The sequence below is a fragment of the Neodiprion lecontei genome, chromosome 4 (assembly GCF_021901455.1).
Source record: "Neodiprion lecontei isolate iyNeoLeco1 chromosome 4, iyNeoLeco1.1, whole genome shotgun sequence".
Classification (NCBI taxonomy): Eukaryota; Metazoa; Arthropoda; class Insecta; order Hymenoptera; family Diprionidae; genus Neodiprion; species Neodiprion lecontei.
The window spans coordinates 6,917,497-6,938,774 of NC_060263.1; the positions used below are offsets into that span (position 1 = coordinate 6,917,497).

Consider the following 21,278-nt stretch of genomic DNA (forward strand, 5'->3'; position numbering starts at 1 on the left):
TCAAAACGGCAACCAGTCGAGTCTCGTTCCGACAAGCTAACCGGATCCGAGGCAAATCAAGTTAAGAGACAGATTTACAAATTCGAATTCGCAATGGATGAAAGGATTTCGTCGAAAAAACAAACAAACGGAAAAATAATAATTAACAAGGTCAATAAAATAAAAATAAAAATACCTCCACCATGCACAGAAAATTATTTTTCTCAATACGCATAAATCTCGTATAGAAAATTATATCTTCAACATTACTGTTAATCTGCTGCAACGAAAAAAAAAAGTGAAGAAAAAAAAAAATTACAATCAATTTACTTTTCAAAGGTATACACAATTTTTCTGCCAACAACAAAATTCCCATCTATTATTCGTTCGAACAGTTAAGGTATGGATAATATTTATTTTTTTTTTTTTTTGGTGAAAATTATGTTACAATCCGTTTATCCAATTCCTCGGTGGAAAGAAATGTGACTAAAATCGTCGTTTGCTCACGATTTTGAGGGGGAAAAAAAATAAATCAAAGGATATAAAAATCAAATGACGCGTAAATAATGCGCAGAAAATTATACAAATAATCGTTTCGGTTGGTTCGATTAGGACTGCAGAAAAAATTCGATCGTAAAATAATAAGTAAGAAGAATTTTTTTACAAGCGATTATTAAGCGTTGGAGCAATTTATGATTGCCACGATAGATTTGTCATTTCTATTCCTCGATTAGCAAATAAGTGAACCATGCGCGGCATGTGTGCATATTCTACCTGCCCATTTTACCTTTTATTCAAGGGTATTAATTCATTCGCGTTGATGCACTCACGAGTAGAAGTGCAAGGACGTGGAACACCGAGACACACCTTTTATGCTGCAGTGCCTGTCCGTTCGCTCTTCCTAAATACCCGTAACGTAACTATTATAAAATCTTACAGGAAGAAGAAGAAGAAGAAGAAGAAGAATAAGGAAAAGAAGATGGGAAAATATTCATTATATGTACCGTTAGAGCATGATAATCGTATGATATTAATCGTACGGTGAAAGAAAATTGAAAGATAAAAGTATATTTACAGGGAACGATCAATTTTAGGAGTACATATTGATAGAAAAAAAAATTAAATAAAAATATGATCAGCACAGATTTATGCTGCAACGATTTATAACTGTGAGATCATTCGCTCAGAGGTAAAATTTACCACGCATTTATCGAAATTTATTTCATACAAATTATAATTGAAAATAAATGTTGTACAATTTTTCGACAGTCATAGCCGCGTGTTAATTATTCTTTCAATTGATGTAATTTTTAAACATGAGCGGTGATTTTCAATTGAGTACTAAAATTATTAATAAAAGCTTAGGCGTCGATTTTTTATTTCAGGTTATTCCGGTGTTTTTCTTTCATTTACTTACTGAAACAGGTTTGTTTTTCAGTATTGATCAAAATTAATCTGGAAAACTGCTGGAAGATCGCGACGACGTGATGAAAAGAAGAAATACGTTGTTCTGGAATCGCGGGAAATAATTGTCGGCAATAAAACGAATTATCGTAGAATGGAATGAAAAGAATTTACAAGATTTTTCACAATTTTAAACTGATTCGAAATGATGTCTTATTTTTCCCTTCTTATCGAAAGTTTTTTTTATTATTCTACTTTCATTTTCAGGATATGATTAACTGAAATGATTCTCGGCTCACGAAGACACTGATTTCATACATAAATATACTCAGCGTACGATTGCCTGGAGGTAAATTTAATAATAAAATAATACAATTAATTCTCAACAACGAACCTACTAAAGAAAAAAAATAACGAAAACTGTTAGAAGCTAAAATCGCAAACTTTTTACATCAATTGAAAAACTGTAATCAAGCAATAAACCGGAGGAATATTATTATTTTTTAACGTTTGCCGGGATGCCGAATAAAACGAAAATAAATAAATTACATTGATAAAAACCGCAAGCCTCCGAGCTTTTTCCCTCAATCGAATAGAAAAATATTAAATTGTGTAAAATATTAAAGTGACCGTGTTGTTGAAAACTTTCGCGTGATGGAATTTTGATCCCGCGGCGAGAATTGAAATGTGACTTTATAATATGAACTTTATTCGCATGACCGAGTCAAAAAATTGACCGAATGACCTCTTTATGATAAAAGAATTAGCGCAAGCGTCTAATCGCTTTCTATATCGTTATTGGAAAATCGGAAAATCGGAAAATGTCGAAAAGGCGATGCCGCCTGTCGGAGGCTGAATGGGATTAAGATGAAAAGACAGAGAATGAGAGAGAGAGAGAGACTCGGAATTTATACGGGACGCAAGTGCGTGTGTCTTAGGCCGAGAATGGAGTTTTCAACGGAGGATTCTATACTCTTGTCGCAATAACACGTCTCGATACCGTTACTCGTTCCTCGTAATTTGTACGGAATACCAACCGCGCGCAACGAAACTTCGATAGGCAGTTATAATCATCATCTTAAATTCGATTCGCGTAACGAAGAAGAAAAATTATTCATGGCACATGGATATGGAATTTTCTTTTATTTTTCTTTTTCATTTTTATTTTCATTACACGAAAAAAAAGGTAACATTTCTGGTCGAATTGACGGCAGAAATTTTATCACAGTTTTGTAAAAACGTGAATAAGAAAAATCAAAAAACAAACGATGACTGTTCGATATTGTTTCATGTTATTTAGATCCAATCGTTTTTACAGTCAATTAGCTTTTACTCCAGATACAAAATGTGTCTACTGATCTTCATCAAAATCTTAAAAATATTTCCCTTGAAATAAAATTTGTCTAATTTGTGCGCGTTTAGAATAAATTTTGATGAAATTGGTTTTTGTGTTTGTAATTTGAAGAAAAAAAACTTTTTACACGATTCGTATGATACAAAATTTCACCTCTTTCGAATGATGAAACGATATTCTCTGTAATATTTGATTTTAGTCGGTACAAATTGAAGTATAAAAAATGGATTAGAAAACGTAGGTTTGTATAATAAAGATGCGAAGAATATTTTTAATGATCTAAATAATTCGATCTGATTTAATTATCAATAATAATTAATTTACATGTGTGAAGGGGACGAAAACAAAACAAACAAATTAAACGATATTAGGGTACAGATTATCGTGCAGGATTTTTAAACGTTCGGTAAAATTCAGCGCTATAAATGAACAAAGTGTAGAAAATGCCTATTTTTACAGAATAAATGTAATTGTCGGGAGATTATGGCGACTAGAAAAGTGGAACTCAGTGATTTTGGGTTTTAAAAACGAGTCCGACGTCAGAATTTCAAAATTCAAGATGGTGGATTTAATATGGCGGACTCAAAATACAAAAATTCAACCGATTCGCTTCAAATTTGCCACTCAGGGGTTCTCGTGGTCGTTGAAAACAAATTTGACGTCGGAATTTCAAAATTCAAGATGGCGGATCCAATATGGCGGACTGAAAATACAAAAATTTATCCGATTCGCTTCAAATTTCTCACTCAGGGGTTTTAGTGATCGTTGAAAACGAATTTGACGTCAGAATTTCAAAATTTAAGATGGCGGATCCAATATGGCCGACTGAAAATATAAAAATTGATCCGATTCGCTTCAAATTTGTCACTCAGGAGTTTTTGTGGTCGTTGAAAACGAATTTGACGTCGGAATTTCAAAATTCAAGATGGCGGATCCGATATGGCGGACTGAAAATACAAAAATTCATCCGATTCGCTTCAAATTTGTCACTCAGGAGTTTTCGTGGTCGTTGAAAACAAATTTGACGTCGGAATTTCAAAATTCAAGATGGCGGATCCAATATGGCGGACTGAAAATACAAAAATTTATCCGATTCGCTTCAAATTTCTCACTCAGGGGTTTTAGTGATCGTTGAAAACGAATTTGACGTCGGAATTTCAAAATTCAAGATGTTGGATCCACTATAGTGTACTGAAAATATAAAAATCGATCCTATTCGCTGATATTAGATCGACCATTTTTAATATTGACAATTTCTCAGATCTGACCGAATTTTTAAAATCATCGACCTCGAGAACCCTCGCATAACCAGTTTGAAGGTATTTGACTGCAAGGAAAAACGTACGCATGCTTCAAAGTGTTAAATAATTTTGCTCACAGCAAACTTACGCTCGGCCCGAAAATACCGAGTTTGCCTACTTATTACACAATATACTATTTTAAGTTCGAAATATTGAATCTCGAGCAGATCCGACGATCGAAGATTTTTCTTAGCAACTGGTAGCAGCATCAGCGTTAAAATTCGGACGGATGTTAATCTGTATATATTTGTGAAAATCCAAAGGAGAGAGAAGTATCAGGGGAGAAGCAGCGTAGTTTTATTAATAGCGAATCGTCTGACGTAAAGTATCGCCTTCTCTCGGACTGCTGCCGTGTCTGTCGGTCTTGCTTGCAACCGCTATTATTGTATGCCATCCCGTGGCTTCTGCGGCCTACTTTCGAGAACGAAAATCCGCGGCGGCCAGTCGCCGCTCTGTCCGAATATTCGCCAGCGAAACGGCAAACGGACGATAAAAAAATTACCGAGTGATAATAAATTCGCAAGGATTTATCGCAGGATTACTGCGATCAGCGGAAACGCACGATACTCGATATTACGGGTTGTCTATACACCGTCAATGACGTATCAAATTCCCTAACATTTCCCCGTATTCCAAACGCATGAAAATTCCACGAGAATCTTCGATTTTCCAGATTTCACTGACAGCGAGACACCCTTCGATAATTAATTTACAAGTTCGAACAAACGCTGTACAGATTTTCCAAACTTTGAGTAAAATTTTCAGGATTGAAATATTTTGCATTTCGATCACTCGCAATATTTTGTCATTATTATTTGTTGATTTATTCGAGAATATTTTGAATATAATGTACGCGATTTTTTAAACCGGATTATTATTTTCATTCTAAACTGGACTCACGTTTTTTTAAACCGATTTTATTCCGAGTGAAAATACTGAAATTTTACGAAATTTCCTAACTTGCAGGAAACAGTTTCGACTTCAAAAGCTTACAAGATTTTTTTTTTTTTTTTGTGCAACTAACGTGTGTTATATAACGATAATTTTTTAATCTCATTTTCAACGGTAAAATTGATCGTTTTTTATTCTCTTCTATTCATTCAACCAATTTCATTAGATAAATTGGAGAAAAAGCGTATTCTTTATTTGTAAAACGCGAATACAATTATTTAGACAGAAAATAAAATTATTTTCAACTCTATAATGTATAGAAGAATAATAATGAACGTTCAAATTTCCTTGGTGTACTCCCTTCGACAATGTGTTACTACATATATTCATCATCAATGATTTATTCGTGTCAGAAAAATTCTAAGAACCGGATGTTAGCGTTATACGCTAACAACTATATAAATAAAATTAATCCAGAAATTGAGTAGTTATAAACAAACGAAATGAAAGGAAAAATAACTCCTCAAGTTTAAAACCTGTTACAAGCTGTTTAAACGGACGTTTTTTGTTCGTTTTTTCACGCAGAGGACAAAAAAAAAAAATTGGAAACCTCAAATAATAATTCGGTCCAAGGGGGCGAAAAAAAACCCTAGAAAAGTTCGTTCGTTTTATTACAGTTGACACAACGGTGAGAGAGGAAAAAAAAAACAAAGATCAAATTTGCAATCATAGTCAGGGTGATAAATTTCAATTCAATCGACATTGAATGAAATTTTTCGGATAGTTTTAAAATGAAAAGGATAATCTGAAATCTCGGGGAGAGAAGAAGGTCCATATTCAGAGTAAAAAAAAAGTATACGATTCTTGGTAAAAAGCGAAAATAATTACAAGTTTTGTAATTTTTATAATTTAATACTACCGATTTCCGAACTCATAGATAATAACAAATTGACATCAGAAAAAAACTCTAGGGTACGAAGTAACCGAAATTATTATTTCGCCAAATTATTCCGTCTCACGTTATCAACCGATTCTATTCCTTGACCTAAAACAACTATATTTCCTTTCACCATATTTGATAAATTAAATAAACAGATAATTTCACCGTGTCGATCGTGTCTATAAAAACAGGGTAGAAATGATTTGTCGTTGACTTTGTTAAAGACACGGGGCAAAAATGAGGAGACTGAAGTTAATTACTTTGACGTATAACGAAACATTTGGGTTACTATTTTGAAAGTTTGAAGTAGTCAAATTTTCAAGATATTAATTACATTTTGCCTTATTGCGATTTAATGAATTTCAGACATTCCTACAACTGTAAAATAATTACTTTCCAAACCGTTTATCATCACAATAACTTCACCAACTTATTCATGTCGATTTTTCTCAACTTTTCTCAACTTTTCTCAACTTTCGCTGACGACTGGAGGGTTGCTGCGTGGCACGGCTTTAGAGTGTAGAGTAAAAGGTTGAATTGCAGAATCAATCGGATCCGGCGGCATCGCGACGGCCGCGAAACGGTAAGTAAGGTATGCATACATGCATGTACGTGATACCTGTACGCGCAAAGGTGTTAAAGTGTGTATAGGTATACGTACAAGGTGTATTGCAGAGTTGAAGGTATGTAGATATGTACATACGAACGCGGGCATCAACCTCTGCGCTCCTCGCCCACCTTTCGACTGCTTTGCAATCCGCACGCACACGTACTAAATATGCACTAGTATCCATTACACTTGAAACTTCAGCGGTATATTAACCCTTTCGGTTGCACATTTTTCAACTCCACATTTTGGCCTGAACTTTGTTACTCCTCGGTTTTTGGATTAGCTGATCACGAATCTGAAGTTAGACGATCATAATTTCCAAATCCAAGATGGCGGATGTAAAATCGAAAAAAAAAAAACAACTATAAAAATTCGATGATTCTGACCAAAACTTGTTACTTGGGGGTTTTTCGGGTAGCTGATCACGAATCTGAAGTCTGAAGTTGATCGTTTCTAAATCCAAGATGGCGGATCCAATATGGCGGACGTAAAATGGAAAAAAAAACAGCAATCTATATTACATGATTCTGACCAAAACTTGTTACTTGGGGGTTTTTGGGGTAGCTGATCACAAATCTGAAGTTGGAATTTGATAATTTCTGAATCCAAGATGGCGGACCCAATATGGCGGACGTAAAATCGAAAAAAAACAATTATAAAAATTCTATGATTCTGGCCAAAATTTGTTACTCGGGAGTTTCTGGATTAGCTGATGACGAATCTGAAGTTGGACGTTGATAATTTCCAAATCCAAGATGGCGGATGTAAAATCAAAAAAAAAACAACTATAAAAATTCGATGATTCAGGCCAAAACTTGTCACTTGGGGGTTTTTCGGATAGCTGGTCACGAATCTGAAGTCTGAATTTAATCATTTCTAAATCCAAAATGCCGGATGCAATATCGCGGACGTAGAATGTAGAAAAAAAAAAAAAAAAACAACTATAAAGTTTCCATGATTCTGGCCAAAACTTGTTACTCGGGGGTTTTTGGGATCGCACATCGCAAATCCGAGTTCATATAATTTATATATGTATATATATACTTCTGAAAGAGTGGCCTAGTATTATTCCCGACTCGATGATTCGTGCCAAAGATATTCTCACCTGAAATTTATCAGTTGGGACGCCTAGCATTCCACTGTGACTGAAAGGGTTAACGTACCTACAAAAGTATCGGCAAAACGTATCACGAAAGTCTAGCCAGCCTATAGAAGTACAGGTATACCGAGTGTAGACCTCCACAGCTTATAATCTGGCTTCATTCCCTCTGTTACTTGTATTGCGTAGAGGTTATCCACCGCCTGCAGGTGTAACTTAAACATATAGTCTCGTCTCCGTTTGAGTGTGCAAGTTACTGTCGGTCCGTGGGTATATGACCTACATGCTACATGATCAATGAGGCGCGCCTACAAGGTATTTCATCTGTAATCCCACTTTACAAACAAACTTAGAAACTTGATACGATAACGTAGTCCGCGATTGGATTTTTTGTTTTTTAAAGTACTTTTTAAAAAAAAAAAATTTATTTTCATTTCCTCCATAGATTTTCAAACCACTTCTGCACATTGTTTGAAAAAAATCTGTAAATTTTTGCCATTTTTTTTTTTTTTTAACGCGAGACGTTACGCGAGTACTCAACGAACGTCCGATTCTCATCGTTTTGAACTTTTTTTTTACGAAATTTCTTTCAGCAATTTTCCCAACTCCGAAACGGTACCCCCTAAATTTTTCACACTCTTTTTATTCAATTGGTTAATTATTTGTTAAATATTGAGATGGACTATAAAGAGACGTATTGAAAAATTCTCAAAAATCTGTGAGGGGTTGATTTTGTTTTTGTTTTTGTTTTTTTTTTTTTTACACTTAATTTTTTTGATCAACTAAAACATTGTTTAAACGGTCTAAGAATTCCTAAAAAATTCTCAAAACTTTTATTTTTCACTCCGAACATTTCCACATCGGTTTCATTATGAAGTTGATGGAAAATAAAAAAAAAAAAAAATTGAATGTGACAAAAAATCGCCGCATAATGGAGCCGGAAAATCTCTGATCTAATATGCTAAATATATATATTAGTTCAGACATTTTTTTACCTCAGTGCTTTATTATTCTAAATTGTAATACGATGTGAGCGTAAAAAAAATGTTTAAAAATTGAATAAAACAAATATTTGATCAACCAACTCTGCACGATGGGCGATAATGAATGCTCATAATGTTTCAAGATAACCGTGTTATACCCGCAGCGTTTGTCTTGGATATCTAAAAGGTTGCCCTACTTTCATGATTTAGGATCGTATAACCGTATTAACCATTATTATACCTCACGACCATTACACCTGTAAAATAAACAAAAATACAAAACCCTAGAATTGTATAAACTAAACTTTATATATTAAACCCTAGTTTCGGATTTTTTTAAAATTGTTAAAAATTTAGTAAATTCGTTGGATTTCACTCTGCAGTTGATGAACCAATTCTTTTTTCTTTCTTTATTATAGTATTCAGTTCAATGTTATTGTCATTTTATTTGTTGATCGTCAGCAATATCGATGTAATGTGGAAAAATTTAATAAGAATTGTTTCAGTAAATTCGTAACAGACAATAAATATTTCCGAATAAAACAAGCCATCGTAGTGTAACATCGAATGAATCTGCTGGATTCTGAACAATTTTCAAACGATTTGATACGAAGCATCGATATCCAAGCTTTCGTTGTTTGTACAGATTCTACTCGATTGTTTGAGTCAAAAATAATGATCGAATCGGTAAAAATTAATCGATTAATCGATTAAATCGTAGTTTTTTTTTTCTTTCTTAAACGTAGCGTTTGAAACCAAAGTTTCGTAATTTTAATACGTAGTCGTAATAGCGGAAAGATTTTTAGACAATTTACAATTTAATTAGAAATATTTTTCAATTTCCGGTGAAAATATTCATTTATCTTTAACTTATTACACCAAACAGGTACTTGGTAAATAGGAAGACGATGATAATAATTGATACTCTAATCACATAAAAATTCATATCTCATTGCGTCGTTCTCGCGTGAGTAAAAAAACCTAAAAACAAATCCCGTGGAAAAATAATCGATTATATTTTATCATTCTTACGGCATCCAGAATGTGTGAAAGAAAAATAAATAAATAAATAAATAAATAAATAAATGACGCGTGCATCGATAATTTGTGCTTGTTTACACACACACGCGTATAGATATGTACAAATAATTTCAAGAGAAAAGGAATGAAAAAGCAACGAAAGTCCGTACCTGCTGTAGAGTCACACACTGTCCATACAGATGGTGTTACAAATGTATATATATATATATATATAAGAAAACGAGACTATTTACGACTCATTGCCAGCTATTCTGTACCCCGTATTCCCCGCCACGCTTCACCTACATCTCGACATCTTGTGGATGTTCGCGCGTCTCGGAGCACCTGTTTTTCCTCTTTTTCCCTCCCTTATACCATCACCCTGGTGTACATTTATACGTATGCACGGCGTTTAACCGAGTCTAATTATTCTCCTCTTCTACTCGCGTGCACAACGCAATGCTGACCTTTTCTTTCATCCTTGATTCATTCCCCTTTAAACTCTCAATGGCAATTTTAACTTTATAACGCACCTTCTCTATTTGTACGTTTAAACGGTTTTTAATTTTTTTTTTTTTTTCCCCCACCATTTTTCGTCTCTCTCTCTCTCTCTCTCTCTCTCTCTCTCTCTCTCTTCGCTCTCTGTCTGTCTCGCTTCATTTTTGAAACGCATCGCGTTGTATAATTACGAATGCTTGTGAAAGGAAGTAGAAAAAAGTAAATGAATAAAAAAAAACTGACAAAAACGAGAGGGAAGAATTCCAATTGTTGAAGTTTATAAAGAACCGCACGACTATAAAACTTAATGCAACTTTTTCCGGCTCTGTGAACTTTTCAAGGCATATCCAACCAACTTTTATGGTCGTTTAAATATGACCGGAATCACAAGAAAGTCTAGCGCAATTGTAAAGTATTCAGTGTAATCATAGTTGTAAATACTAAATTTTATGACCATTCCAACAATAATCTGTATGGTGTAGATATTTACCGGATAAATTTTTGCTCTTAAATAACTCGCTGATGTCACTTCATCGCTGTGCAAAAAAAAAAAAAAAAACAGTGAGAAAAATATATATATTACTAGTAACTGTATCGAAAAAATGTAGTAAGATATTACACGTCTTATACGTTTGCGTGTAGAAAACTAATTTTCACTCTCTACTCGAAACGGTATTTTTCAGTTACGGTATAGAAAAATAAAAAAAATAATAATAAAGGTGGAAATAGTTAACGAATATCAAATAACTGTATTCGTACTGAAAAGTTAATCGATGAGTGAAAATAAGCCCGAAAACATTAAAACGGGATCAAAATCACCAAAGTTAGAAAATTTCTAACATTCTAATCGTAAAATCTTTTGTTTTCAACGATACCTGTTTTACTCAATTTTTCTAGTTACTACAACAAACGAAACCTTTCTCAATGTTTAAAACCAAGTGCTGTGTGATTAATCGAGTTTTTCGATTGACCGTTTTTTCGTTCAATCGATGATTCCGGTCGATCGGTATCCCGATCAATCGATCAATCGACGGTTTCGATTAATCTTTGTTTAACAATTCAGCAGTTCGATCGATACACGAATCGATATAGTCGTTTAATCGATGAATTGGAACAAACGATTAATCGAAGCTGCCGATTGATCGATCAATCGGACACAGCGCTATTAAAAACAAGGCAGTGAGCGTAACCAGAGAGATTATTCTCCGGTGTGTGAACTGCACTGAGAGAAATATTATAAACGCAATATTTATAAACGTTCCTAGAATAACGGGACATTACAATATTTCTATACACATTAATATTATCCTGACAAGGAAGAATTACCGTATGATCTTTAAAACATTGTTATAAATGTCGTGCATATCGTTACTCACTATTGTACTTTTCACGAACTTACCGCGATTGTCCCTAAAATTCTATATTTTATTGCACTCTTGTGTACGGGGAAAAGGAAATATTGCAATAAAATTTCTTTCAGTGTGCGCGAAATTGCGAGTTATACGACAGCGCCTCGTCAACTGCAGTAGCAGTGATGATCTACCCTCGGGAACTTTGTTAGTCAGAGTTCCTTTCTATCTCTCGCTACGACGGTTGATGAGCTGTAACAACGTGTGCACTGCTCGAAAGGAACGAAGAGTACAAGAAGAGGGGCGACACCGCAAGCTCCGTCACCTTATCGCCGGGACAACCTAAAGGCCGCAGTCTGTCACAATCTATTTGCTCAACTATCGAACAATAGGAGACGCTAAAGTCACGTCCGTGAATGCAGGAGTCGACAACCTTAACGTGCAGGACTGTCGCTCAATTTCAGTACACTGAAGAGCCGATCTAAATTTTTTGATATCGTCATTTTGCATCAACGATATCGCTATAAATACAAGTTATGTGGTTTCAGGAGAGGATGTACCTAGTATACAATGTACCCGTTATCGTTACTTATCGTTAGGTGAAGATAGAGAGGTATAGAGTAGCAGAGCTGATGTTGGACGGTCGCAGTCAGGATTCTCTGGAAGTTCGGTTGGACGTGATAAAGCAGGAATGTAAAGCCGTTGCGTTCGAATACTCAACTCCTGTGAAACCGTTCGAAAATTGAAAAAAAGTTGTCAATAAATTGCTTAAACAAATCTCTGGTGACATTTTTTCATTTCAAGTAAAATGAATTCATTGTTTTTTTTTTTTTTTGAATACCTGATTTTGAAATAGAATTTTTAAGTTTCAAAAAATTGATCAAAAGTCCTGAATTTTTTCATAGGTTTAACGTATGCGGCTGCCTCATTATACCGAAAAAGTTTCAGAGGCATGAAACGAATAGTTTCATAAATAGAGCGTTGGAAAATTTTGGCAAACGGAATTATTGAAAATCGTCGAAAATTCTCGAAAAAAATTCATAGGTACTCAGAAGCATCGATGAATTCGTATCACATGAAATACAAGAAATTCACTACAGATTTGCTGCACAAATTTTTGTTCAAACAATTTATCAACAACCCGTTGGCATTATTATTATTATGAAAAAAGAATCATCTTATCAACTATATTACGATTGATTTTTTTTTTTTTTAATTTTTATCTCATCGTAAAGCGTTCGATATTCTCACCAACTCTCACTCGAAGTCTATATTTCGTCCGATATTATTACCGCTAACGCGTAATTCCATTCTTAAATGGAATGAATTTTCGACAAGACTGTTAGTTTTTTTTTTTAGTAAAACCGCGCAAGTTTGTCAAACATTTTCTTTCAACACGCAACAAGGAACGATGTCGTCTACTTTCCTCGATAATCAACTTACGTGTCTATAAATTCCTATTCCACCTCTGAGACCCGGAAGTCGTGACCGCGAGCAGCTGGTGTCCAGAATGTATGCTGGTTGCATTGCTCGAGAAACGGATTCGCTTGTGTGTGAAAAGAGAGCGATCAGCTTTAAACGGAATCGCGAGGAATCCCTATCACGAGTCTGTCTCTCTTGCTCTGGTACAGTACACGTGGATAGTAGAAACGTTCATGTACGTGGCGTGTTCAGTCAAGTGCCGTGCCACTCCTTTCCGCACGCGTTTCATTTGCCTCACTCTGCGCAAGTAAGTGCAGGTTGAACCGTACGTGCAAACAATGAGGTTTGATAAAGCTACTCGTGACCGTGGAATTCGACCAGACTTGTCATTAATGTACGAGAATATAAGAGACATTCCACGCCTCTCCGGCAACTACTCGGTGATTTCAAAACCTTGACCATAATCTTGGATTTTACCAATATCCATACAACTTCTTACGCCATTCTCATAACTCCACGCGTATTATACAGTTATTACATATTTTACGTAATAAAAACGCACTCGCTGTTTTTTTTTTCCGCACGCTTTTCTCTCCCTCTCTTTCTTTCTCTCCTTTTCGAATTCATTTGTAATTTTTCAAGTGGTGGTTTTTTTTTTTTTTTTGTTTTGTTTTGTGTTCGTTTTCAGGGAGGGTCGACATTTTTCGATGGATTAATTACTATGCGAAAAATGGCGTACACTGATTGCAATTACAAAGATGTCAGATTGATTACAATGATTACAGCGAGATTGAAAATATCGCAACAAGATTGCAAAGGTTTATGGAAACGATTGCGGAGGAGTTTGCAGGGATTGCAAAAAATTGCAAGGATTACAAAGAAAAAAAAAAAAAAATTACAATAATTGTAAGGATCGCAAAAGATTATCGGGTTTAGAGGAGAATTGCAAAATATTATACAAACGATTACGGAGATTGCATGGGTTGCAAAAAAAAATTACACAAAATGCAAACGGTAAAAAAGATTACAGGGACTACGGAAAATATACAGAGATTACAAAGACTAACCGGAGATTACAGATATTACCTGAGATTACATAGAGATCGCAAAAAGATAACAACAGAGAATACACGGGATACGATGGAATACAGATTAAAAAGATTACCGTAAGATTACAAAATATTACAAACGATTACAAATATTGCGAGGATTACAAAAAAAAAATTACACCAAACGCAAAGGGTAGAACATATCACAGGTATTACGGGAAACATACAGGTATTACAAAGCCTACCGGAGATTACAAATATTACCCGAGATTACATAGAGATCGCAAAAAGATAACGACAGAGAATACAAAAGATTACAAGAGTGACGACGTTGAATGACGATGACGACGATGACGAAATCCTTTCGGAATTTTTTTCCCTCGCTATTGTTATTGTACAGGCATTACAATAAAATGGAAATAAATTGAGCAAGAAATAGAGAAAAATGTAATATTACATGTTATCTACCGCTAACATCATCCTGCGTGTTAAAAAACCGGGTGCCACGAGTAACGAATGATGAATGAAATGCGATTCGTAAAAAGCATTGCAGTCTCCGCAAAAATTGTTTTCGTCTTTTCTTTCTTTTTTTTTTTTTTTTTTTTACCAGCAACAATATAACACGTGAGCCAACGTTAATACGACGTGTAACAACAGACGTAACGCAGCAATTAATACGACGATTGCCTACCAGATGTCTGCATATATTATACCGTATATGTATATTAATTACGTATACTGTAATATGTAACATATTCTTCCACATGGAAAGACACGTGATTTGTACTGTTAAACGGTCGAGTCAACGCGCCGTCGTCGACGAAGGTCGTTGTAATTATCTATTTATTAGCGTACCTACCTATATAGCAACGTGTATCGTCAGCGTTACATCTAGGTAGACGTATAATAATTCTTTCTTCCCGTGTGGTGCGAGCACACATACCTGTCATTCTTTACTTACAGACACGCAAACACGCGTACACAGACTGCGTAAGTTACGTACATCACCGAACATAATTATTTCCATCCTACTTCTGGACCATTGGCAACCGCCACACCTATCTTCCTGCATTTTATCGTAGCTTCTGTATTTACGTACGTCTGGATGACGAATTCGCGTGCGTGTACCTCTGTCCTATTCAGAGACGTCAGGTGAAAACTGCGTGAACGATTCCGAAACTGTATTATGCCCTCGAACCTTTACGTAGGCATTTGTGAATTACATACACGACGTACGTCGTTGTGTTTTACATCAAGCCGCACTTTTATATGTACCGAGACAATCTCTTGGAACTTGAAAATCAACCGCGCATGCGCCGAGTAATTCGATCTCATTGGTCGGCGAAATCTTCCCGCGGCGATATTCTTGTCCGCGACGCAGGCGAGCCAACCTACGCAAAATGTGTACGTTTGAATTTTCAAAGAGCGTAAGCATTGAATTCCGACCGTTCTTTGAAGAATCGACTTTCCGACCCGACAACAAATGCTTCCCAAACCTTTCCGAGTCGCTGCCTCGATTATTTGAGATCCTAACCTCGAAAATTCGCATCAACTGCATCGCCGTCAGAAACAGTTTGACAGCTGAAAACTCGGGATGGCCAGCCTGCGCGAACGGCCGATAAAACTCGCGCATGCGCGGTTGATTTTCAAGTTTCGAGAGATTCTCCCGGTATATATAAGTACGATCGTTCCAGAATCGTGATTGCTTGACATAATTTTCCGCCTATAGATCTATGAAAATATCCAATTTTATTTGATCGACGTTATATACGTAGATATAAATTATAAGTTGTTGTGAAAGTCTGCCTTATACGTAGAATAAAATTTAATTAAAAAATTTAAAATGATAAAGGTATAACAATCCTCATGATTTTATACTTTGGAATAATATACTTTGACATTTCTCAATTTTTAAATGGTATGAAACGGATTTGTGCGTCAATTTTCTACCTTTTTACGTTTAATATTCGATAAATAAATGAAAAAATTCCAAAAGGCATAAATTTTCATTGAATTTTTTCAATGAAACAGAATTTTCTCCACGGGAATTCGACAATCAACAATTGACGAAAATTTGGAATAACACAATATTTCCATATTGATAAAATGGATCACGCAGACAATTATAGGTAACAGAGAAATAGGAGAAAAAAAATTTTCCAAGAATTCTCTTTCTTTATCCGTTTTTCAATAAATGTATCGTACAGTAGGCCCAACAACTTTTCGACTCCATCTTTTTCCATCAGTATTCCGTCAGCTTATCGTAAAATATATTCATAAAATATTCCTATCGCAGATATTTGTCTTTAGACAGAAATAGTCTCGTTTGATTTCCTCGCTGGTATACATAACAGAGATCAGAATGTTAGCGAGATAGCAGCTATCGTCAACTAGTGTACAATGCTTTTATTAAATAATCGCACCTTCGCACATAGGTGTATATATATATATATATATATATATATATATATATATATATATACCTATACAGTAACAAAGATGGCGGATTGTACGAATCGCTTGCACATATAAATCGCACAAATCAACGGCAAAACATTACAGTTGGATAAATAATAGCGTACGATAAAAATAACGATAGGATTAATAACAATGAAAATAATAGAAACAATTCATTCGTTTCATCGTATAAATAATTTCCACGTATTGCACTGCATAAATACGAATCTAAATAGTAAGAACTTTTTAAGGACAAAGCAAAGCTCGAGGACGTTCCCATGATCTCAAGGATTTCCATGACTATCCGACGCCGTGTAGAAATGCTTTAAAAAAAAAAAAAACGACCCGTCATAAGAAGAAGGTTTCAAAGCCTGACGAGTACATTAACAAACGTAATACCTGTACCGTATATTATTACGTGCCGCTGCATATCCGAGACAGGAACTATCGTATCAAACTAATGGACAGCGAAACCGCACAACCGGAGATAAACTGTTGCGTGGACCACCTACACGTTTGTGCAATTATTATTATTATTATCATTTTTATTGTTATTACACAGTGAAAGAAATTTTTAGTTTCGGTTACCGCTCGGTCCTTAAGTATTTTCATTTTTTACCACAATCGAAAAATCTAGTTCTAGGTAGAAAATGAAAATTAGTTTTCCAGCCGTTGCCGGAAAGTCTGGTATAAGTTGCTATTCTTTCTCGTTACGATCGCTGTTTCTATATTTTCTTGCAACTGTTGCGAAAATTTAACGCTTGTGCAAGAATAAATTTGACGTTAAAGCCTCGTTTGACTAAAAAGGTAGAGTAAACCGAAGAAACTGATGTCGCGTTGCAGTTTTACCAAAAAAGGATCGACGGTAGCGCAAAACGGTTGCGCGTACCTCGTTTTTCGTAATTCCAACAATATTCGAATAATATTTTTTTCAACGATACCCGTTTTACCGAACTTTTCTAGTTGCTACAAGAAAATGAAATTTTTCTCAGTGTGACAATAACCCGCGACGTGTCGAACCTATAATGCAAGTATAAATATGTAAAGGTGTTACGTGCAGAGGGATTGTGACGCGCACAGGTAGAACATGTGCATCCGTATTACGAATATACTATATCGCGTGACTAATGCCAAAAGGGCGTATAAAAATTGTACGCCCTTTTGGCTTTTCAAAACCAAAAGGGCGTATAATTTTTTTTTTTGTGCCAATCGTTTTGTCAATATATTCTAAGCCTAAAAATGAAAAAAAAATTTTCAAAGCCAAAAGGGCGTATATCTCAAGTTATAAAGCCAAAAGGGCGTATTATTTTTTTGATAATAATTTCTAATTTATTCCTTACTCAATAATATGCAATTTTTATTCAAAATTTTGAAAAATCTTGATTTTTTTTATACGCCCTTTTGGCTTTAGGCCGGCAATTTCCTAAAGCCAAAAGGGCGTATATCTTGAGATACGCCCTTTTGGCGTTAGTACATCGAAAAATTTTTTTTTGCAGATCTTTACGTTTCGAGTGATTTTAAGTCGAATGGCAAAAAAAAATTTTTTTATACGCCCTTTTGGCATGGATCCCTATCTAACTGCTGTAGTACGCCCTTTTGGCATTAGTCACGCGATATCAAGTGTTGAGAGATAATCAGGCATGACTAATGCTGCCAGCTATATCATGTACATCATACGTTATACGCGTATGAAAATTATGCGACAATTTAATGCATGGATATGGGTCAGGTGATAGATCCAAATGGAAGTGAACAAGGTTCCTGCTTATCTCGAAAGTCCCGACGATGCGACGACGATTCAGGCCAAATTCACGGTGTGAATAAAGGTGATTTTACTCAATTTCTTCTTTCTTTTTTTTTCTATACAGAAACAGAGGGGAAAAATTCTACCGTAAGATATTTTTTTCAAAACAACAAATCAATCAAACTATCCGGTACAATAATTATTAATCCAATACTGAGGCGAATTGATTTGTTTCTTTTTTTCTTCCCCCTCTACAGAATATCGTTTGTTTCTTTTTTTTTTTCCTATAAAAATTTCCTATGTACGGGTCATTTGGATTTTTTCATCGGTTTGTGAGGTACAAAATTCTCAAAAAAAAAAAAAAAAAAAAAAAAAAAATATTCTACGCTATTTAACTGGAAAATAGAAATCGGCGATGAGCGATCTCTAAATGTTAATATTAAGAGCTCCGCTTTTGACGGGCATCTTTTTTCACCCCCTGGAAAAAGTGTTTAAGAGGTGATTTTGAAAAAAAAATAAAAACAACAATTGTCGATCTTTTCGAACCAGTCTGATATATATATATATATATATATATATATATATATATACAATATATATGTATATATCCCGGGGAGTTGGTTTCGCGCAGGCTGCAGATTACAGCGGCTCTAGGCCTAGAGAATACTAGACAGAACCCCTGGGCCCGGTCTAGGAACTGGATACTCGCTCAGAATAGAAAAGGCAAACGTTGCAGCGGCAGCGAAATACGTCGTCGACTACGACGATGAGGGTGCAGCAACTAGGTCGCCTGGTATACGAGTTTGCGACACCATTTCACGCTTTTCCCGTCTTTGGCTAGACCGCTGCTCTGGGAAGCGGGAATTACGCACGTATAACAGTCCGATGCTTGGGTCTGACCAGAATTCGCCTCCTTCGTCGCGACGTCGGAAGAGGTTGACAAACCCGACATCTTGTCTTTTTTTTTTTTTTTTTTTAAATTCTCTTTTCATTACAGCGCTATAAAATTGGAAAAGCGATTCAAAAATTTCTTGAAAAATTGTTCAACTTTCCATGACTTTCGATCACGTATACTTTTTCCCGTACACAGGGACAATTTTTTATTTATTTATTTTTTTTATTCTTTCGTTCAAACCGATACATAAGTGCGTGATAATTTTTCCTGCATTAATCGATCCTTCAAACTATGAACCGATAATTTTGTCTTCTCATTGAATTAAGTATGTCGTACTAATCGATATTTAGATCGATATTCTTTCTCTCGACTTTCGAGTTGTTTTTTTTTTTTGTTTTTTTTTTTCCTTCTTCGATGTTATCCCTTTCTTCTTCATTTTTCCACGCCACGTATCAATCCTCTGACACAGTGGGTCAGCAGGGCAGGAGGTCGTTGTCGCAAAGTCACGACGCGTCCACTTGAAAATACCACCATCACCATCTGTAATACGTTTTCTATCTACCACGCGAAGTAGCGATAGCTTTATTACAGGTATATCGTAGATTTGTAAACGACGTTGACACAAATAACTGGTTATAGGTGGATATAATAAGAATTGGAAATTTATGAGAGATCAAGTTTTCGCAATTTGGTAGAGAATTTTAAACAAATTTCTTGAAAAAAAAAAAAGTAATCGCGCGTATGATGCATAATATGCGATAATTAGGTATGTTCGATGAAAAATAAGGAGACAGATACTTTTCAAACGATTTTCGAGTCAAGAAAATGTGATGTAGAAAATAATTTGTGGTCTATAAATTCCTGAAGATTATTAATATAATACAGTGTGTATGATTTTATATTTCGAATTTGTTATTATATTATCATATATACATGTACATATTATTTTGAAAATCAATTCGACACAAACCAATCGACTTCTGTAGTTATGATTTTGAAAATCTGTTTCTGATAATCACAATTGTTGCCGAAAATTGATTATCAGAAATCGGTGAAAGGGCAGAAAAAAAAATAAAAAATTTTTTAATTTGAGTAGATATTCATCTTTTTAGGTACCTTCAAGTTATCCTACATTTTCTATCGTGAAATTCGACATAATTGTTGCCAAACAATTATATACTTGCGTGTGTATCACGTGTTATACATTAAAAATAAGACAAGAGATGAATACGTTTACCAAGTTTTCCCCACCGGCGGCAAATAAAAAAAGAAAATAAAACTCAGAACGCGGTACATTTTTTTCTCAATTTGCGGACAAAATAAATAACCGATCGCGATGTGCGAATCGAGGGGGACAAAAAAAAGAGAACAATATTAATAATATCAACCAGAAGCTTGTAAAACGACTTTCGAAAATGATGAGAGATGAATGTAAAGTGAAAAATTTCTCCTCAACATCACGTATCAGCGTTTTGTACGTATACTCGTATATATATTAGACTGGGCCAAAAAAATTGACTATTTTGTTTTTTGAAAAATATATTGAGAATATCATTCGGTATGGCAAAAAAAAAATTTCATGAAATTTTAAGCCCTTAATATTAACTTTAAGAGGTCTATCATCGCTATTTTTGATTTTTAGTAATAATTTAATGTTTTACGTCAGAACTGTCGAAATATTGAAGTGAAAAAATTTATGTTCACTTATCCCTTTATAAAATTAAATTCCCTACAAAAAAGGTCTGATTATAGATTTTTGTCAGAAAAGCCGTTTCCGAGTAATTAAGCTTAATAAATTGATATAATTTCTCGATTAATTCTCGATTATAATACCACTAATTATAATTATAATACACAATAACAGAATATTCTCGAGAATTAATCGAGAATTAATCGAGAAATTATATCAATTTATTAAGCTTAATTACTCGGAAACGGCTTGTCTGACAAAAATCTTTAATCAGACCTTTTTTGTAGGGAATTTAATTTTATAAAGGGATAAGTGAACATAAATTTTTTCACTTCAATATTTCGACAGTTCTGACGTAAAACATCAAATTATTACTAAAAATCAAAAATAGCGATGATAGACCTCTTAAAGTTAATATTAAGGGCTTAAAAATTCATGAAATTTTTTTTTTTGCCATACTGAATGATATTCTCAATATATTTTTCAAAAAAAAAAATTGTCAATTTTTTTGGCCCAGTCTAATATATATACACGTATACGTATAAAAGTGAATCAATTTGATCCGCAATTTTTCCCCACTTTTTGACGATCGT

The 21,278-nt window shown here is 34.7% G+C and overlaps 1 protein-coding gene across 5 annotated transcripts in view; it reads right to left on the bottom strand.

Moving 5' to 3' along the window:
• The window catches only part of LOC107223715 (amphiphysin), a 40,373-nt gene that overhangs the window by 7,529 nt on the left and 11,566 nt on the right, over positions 1 to 21,278 (bottom strand). The window contains exon 1 of one of the 5 annotated variants that reach the window (XM_046739089.1): positions 6,531 to 6,599. The exons of the other annotated variants lie outside the window; for them this stretch is intronic. Within the exon in view, the coding sequence (XP_046595045.1) occupies positions 6,531 to 6,584 (54 nt within the window). The 5' untranslated portion in view covers positions 6,585 to 6,599. Of the gene's footprint in view, positions 1 to 6,530; positions 6,600 to 21,278 lie in introns of those variants that run through there. 5 annotated transcript variants of the gene reach the window in all.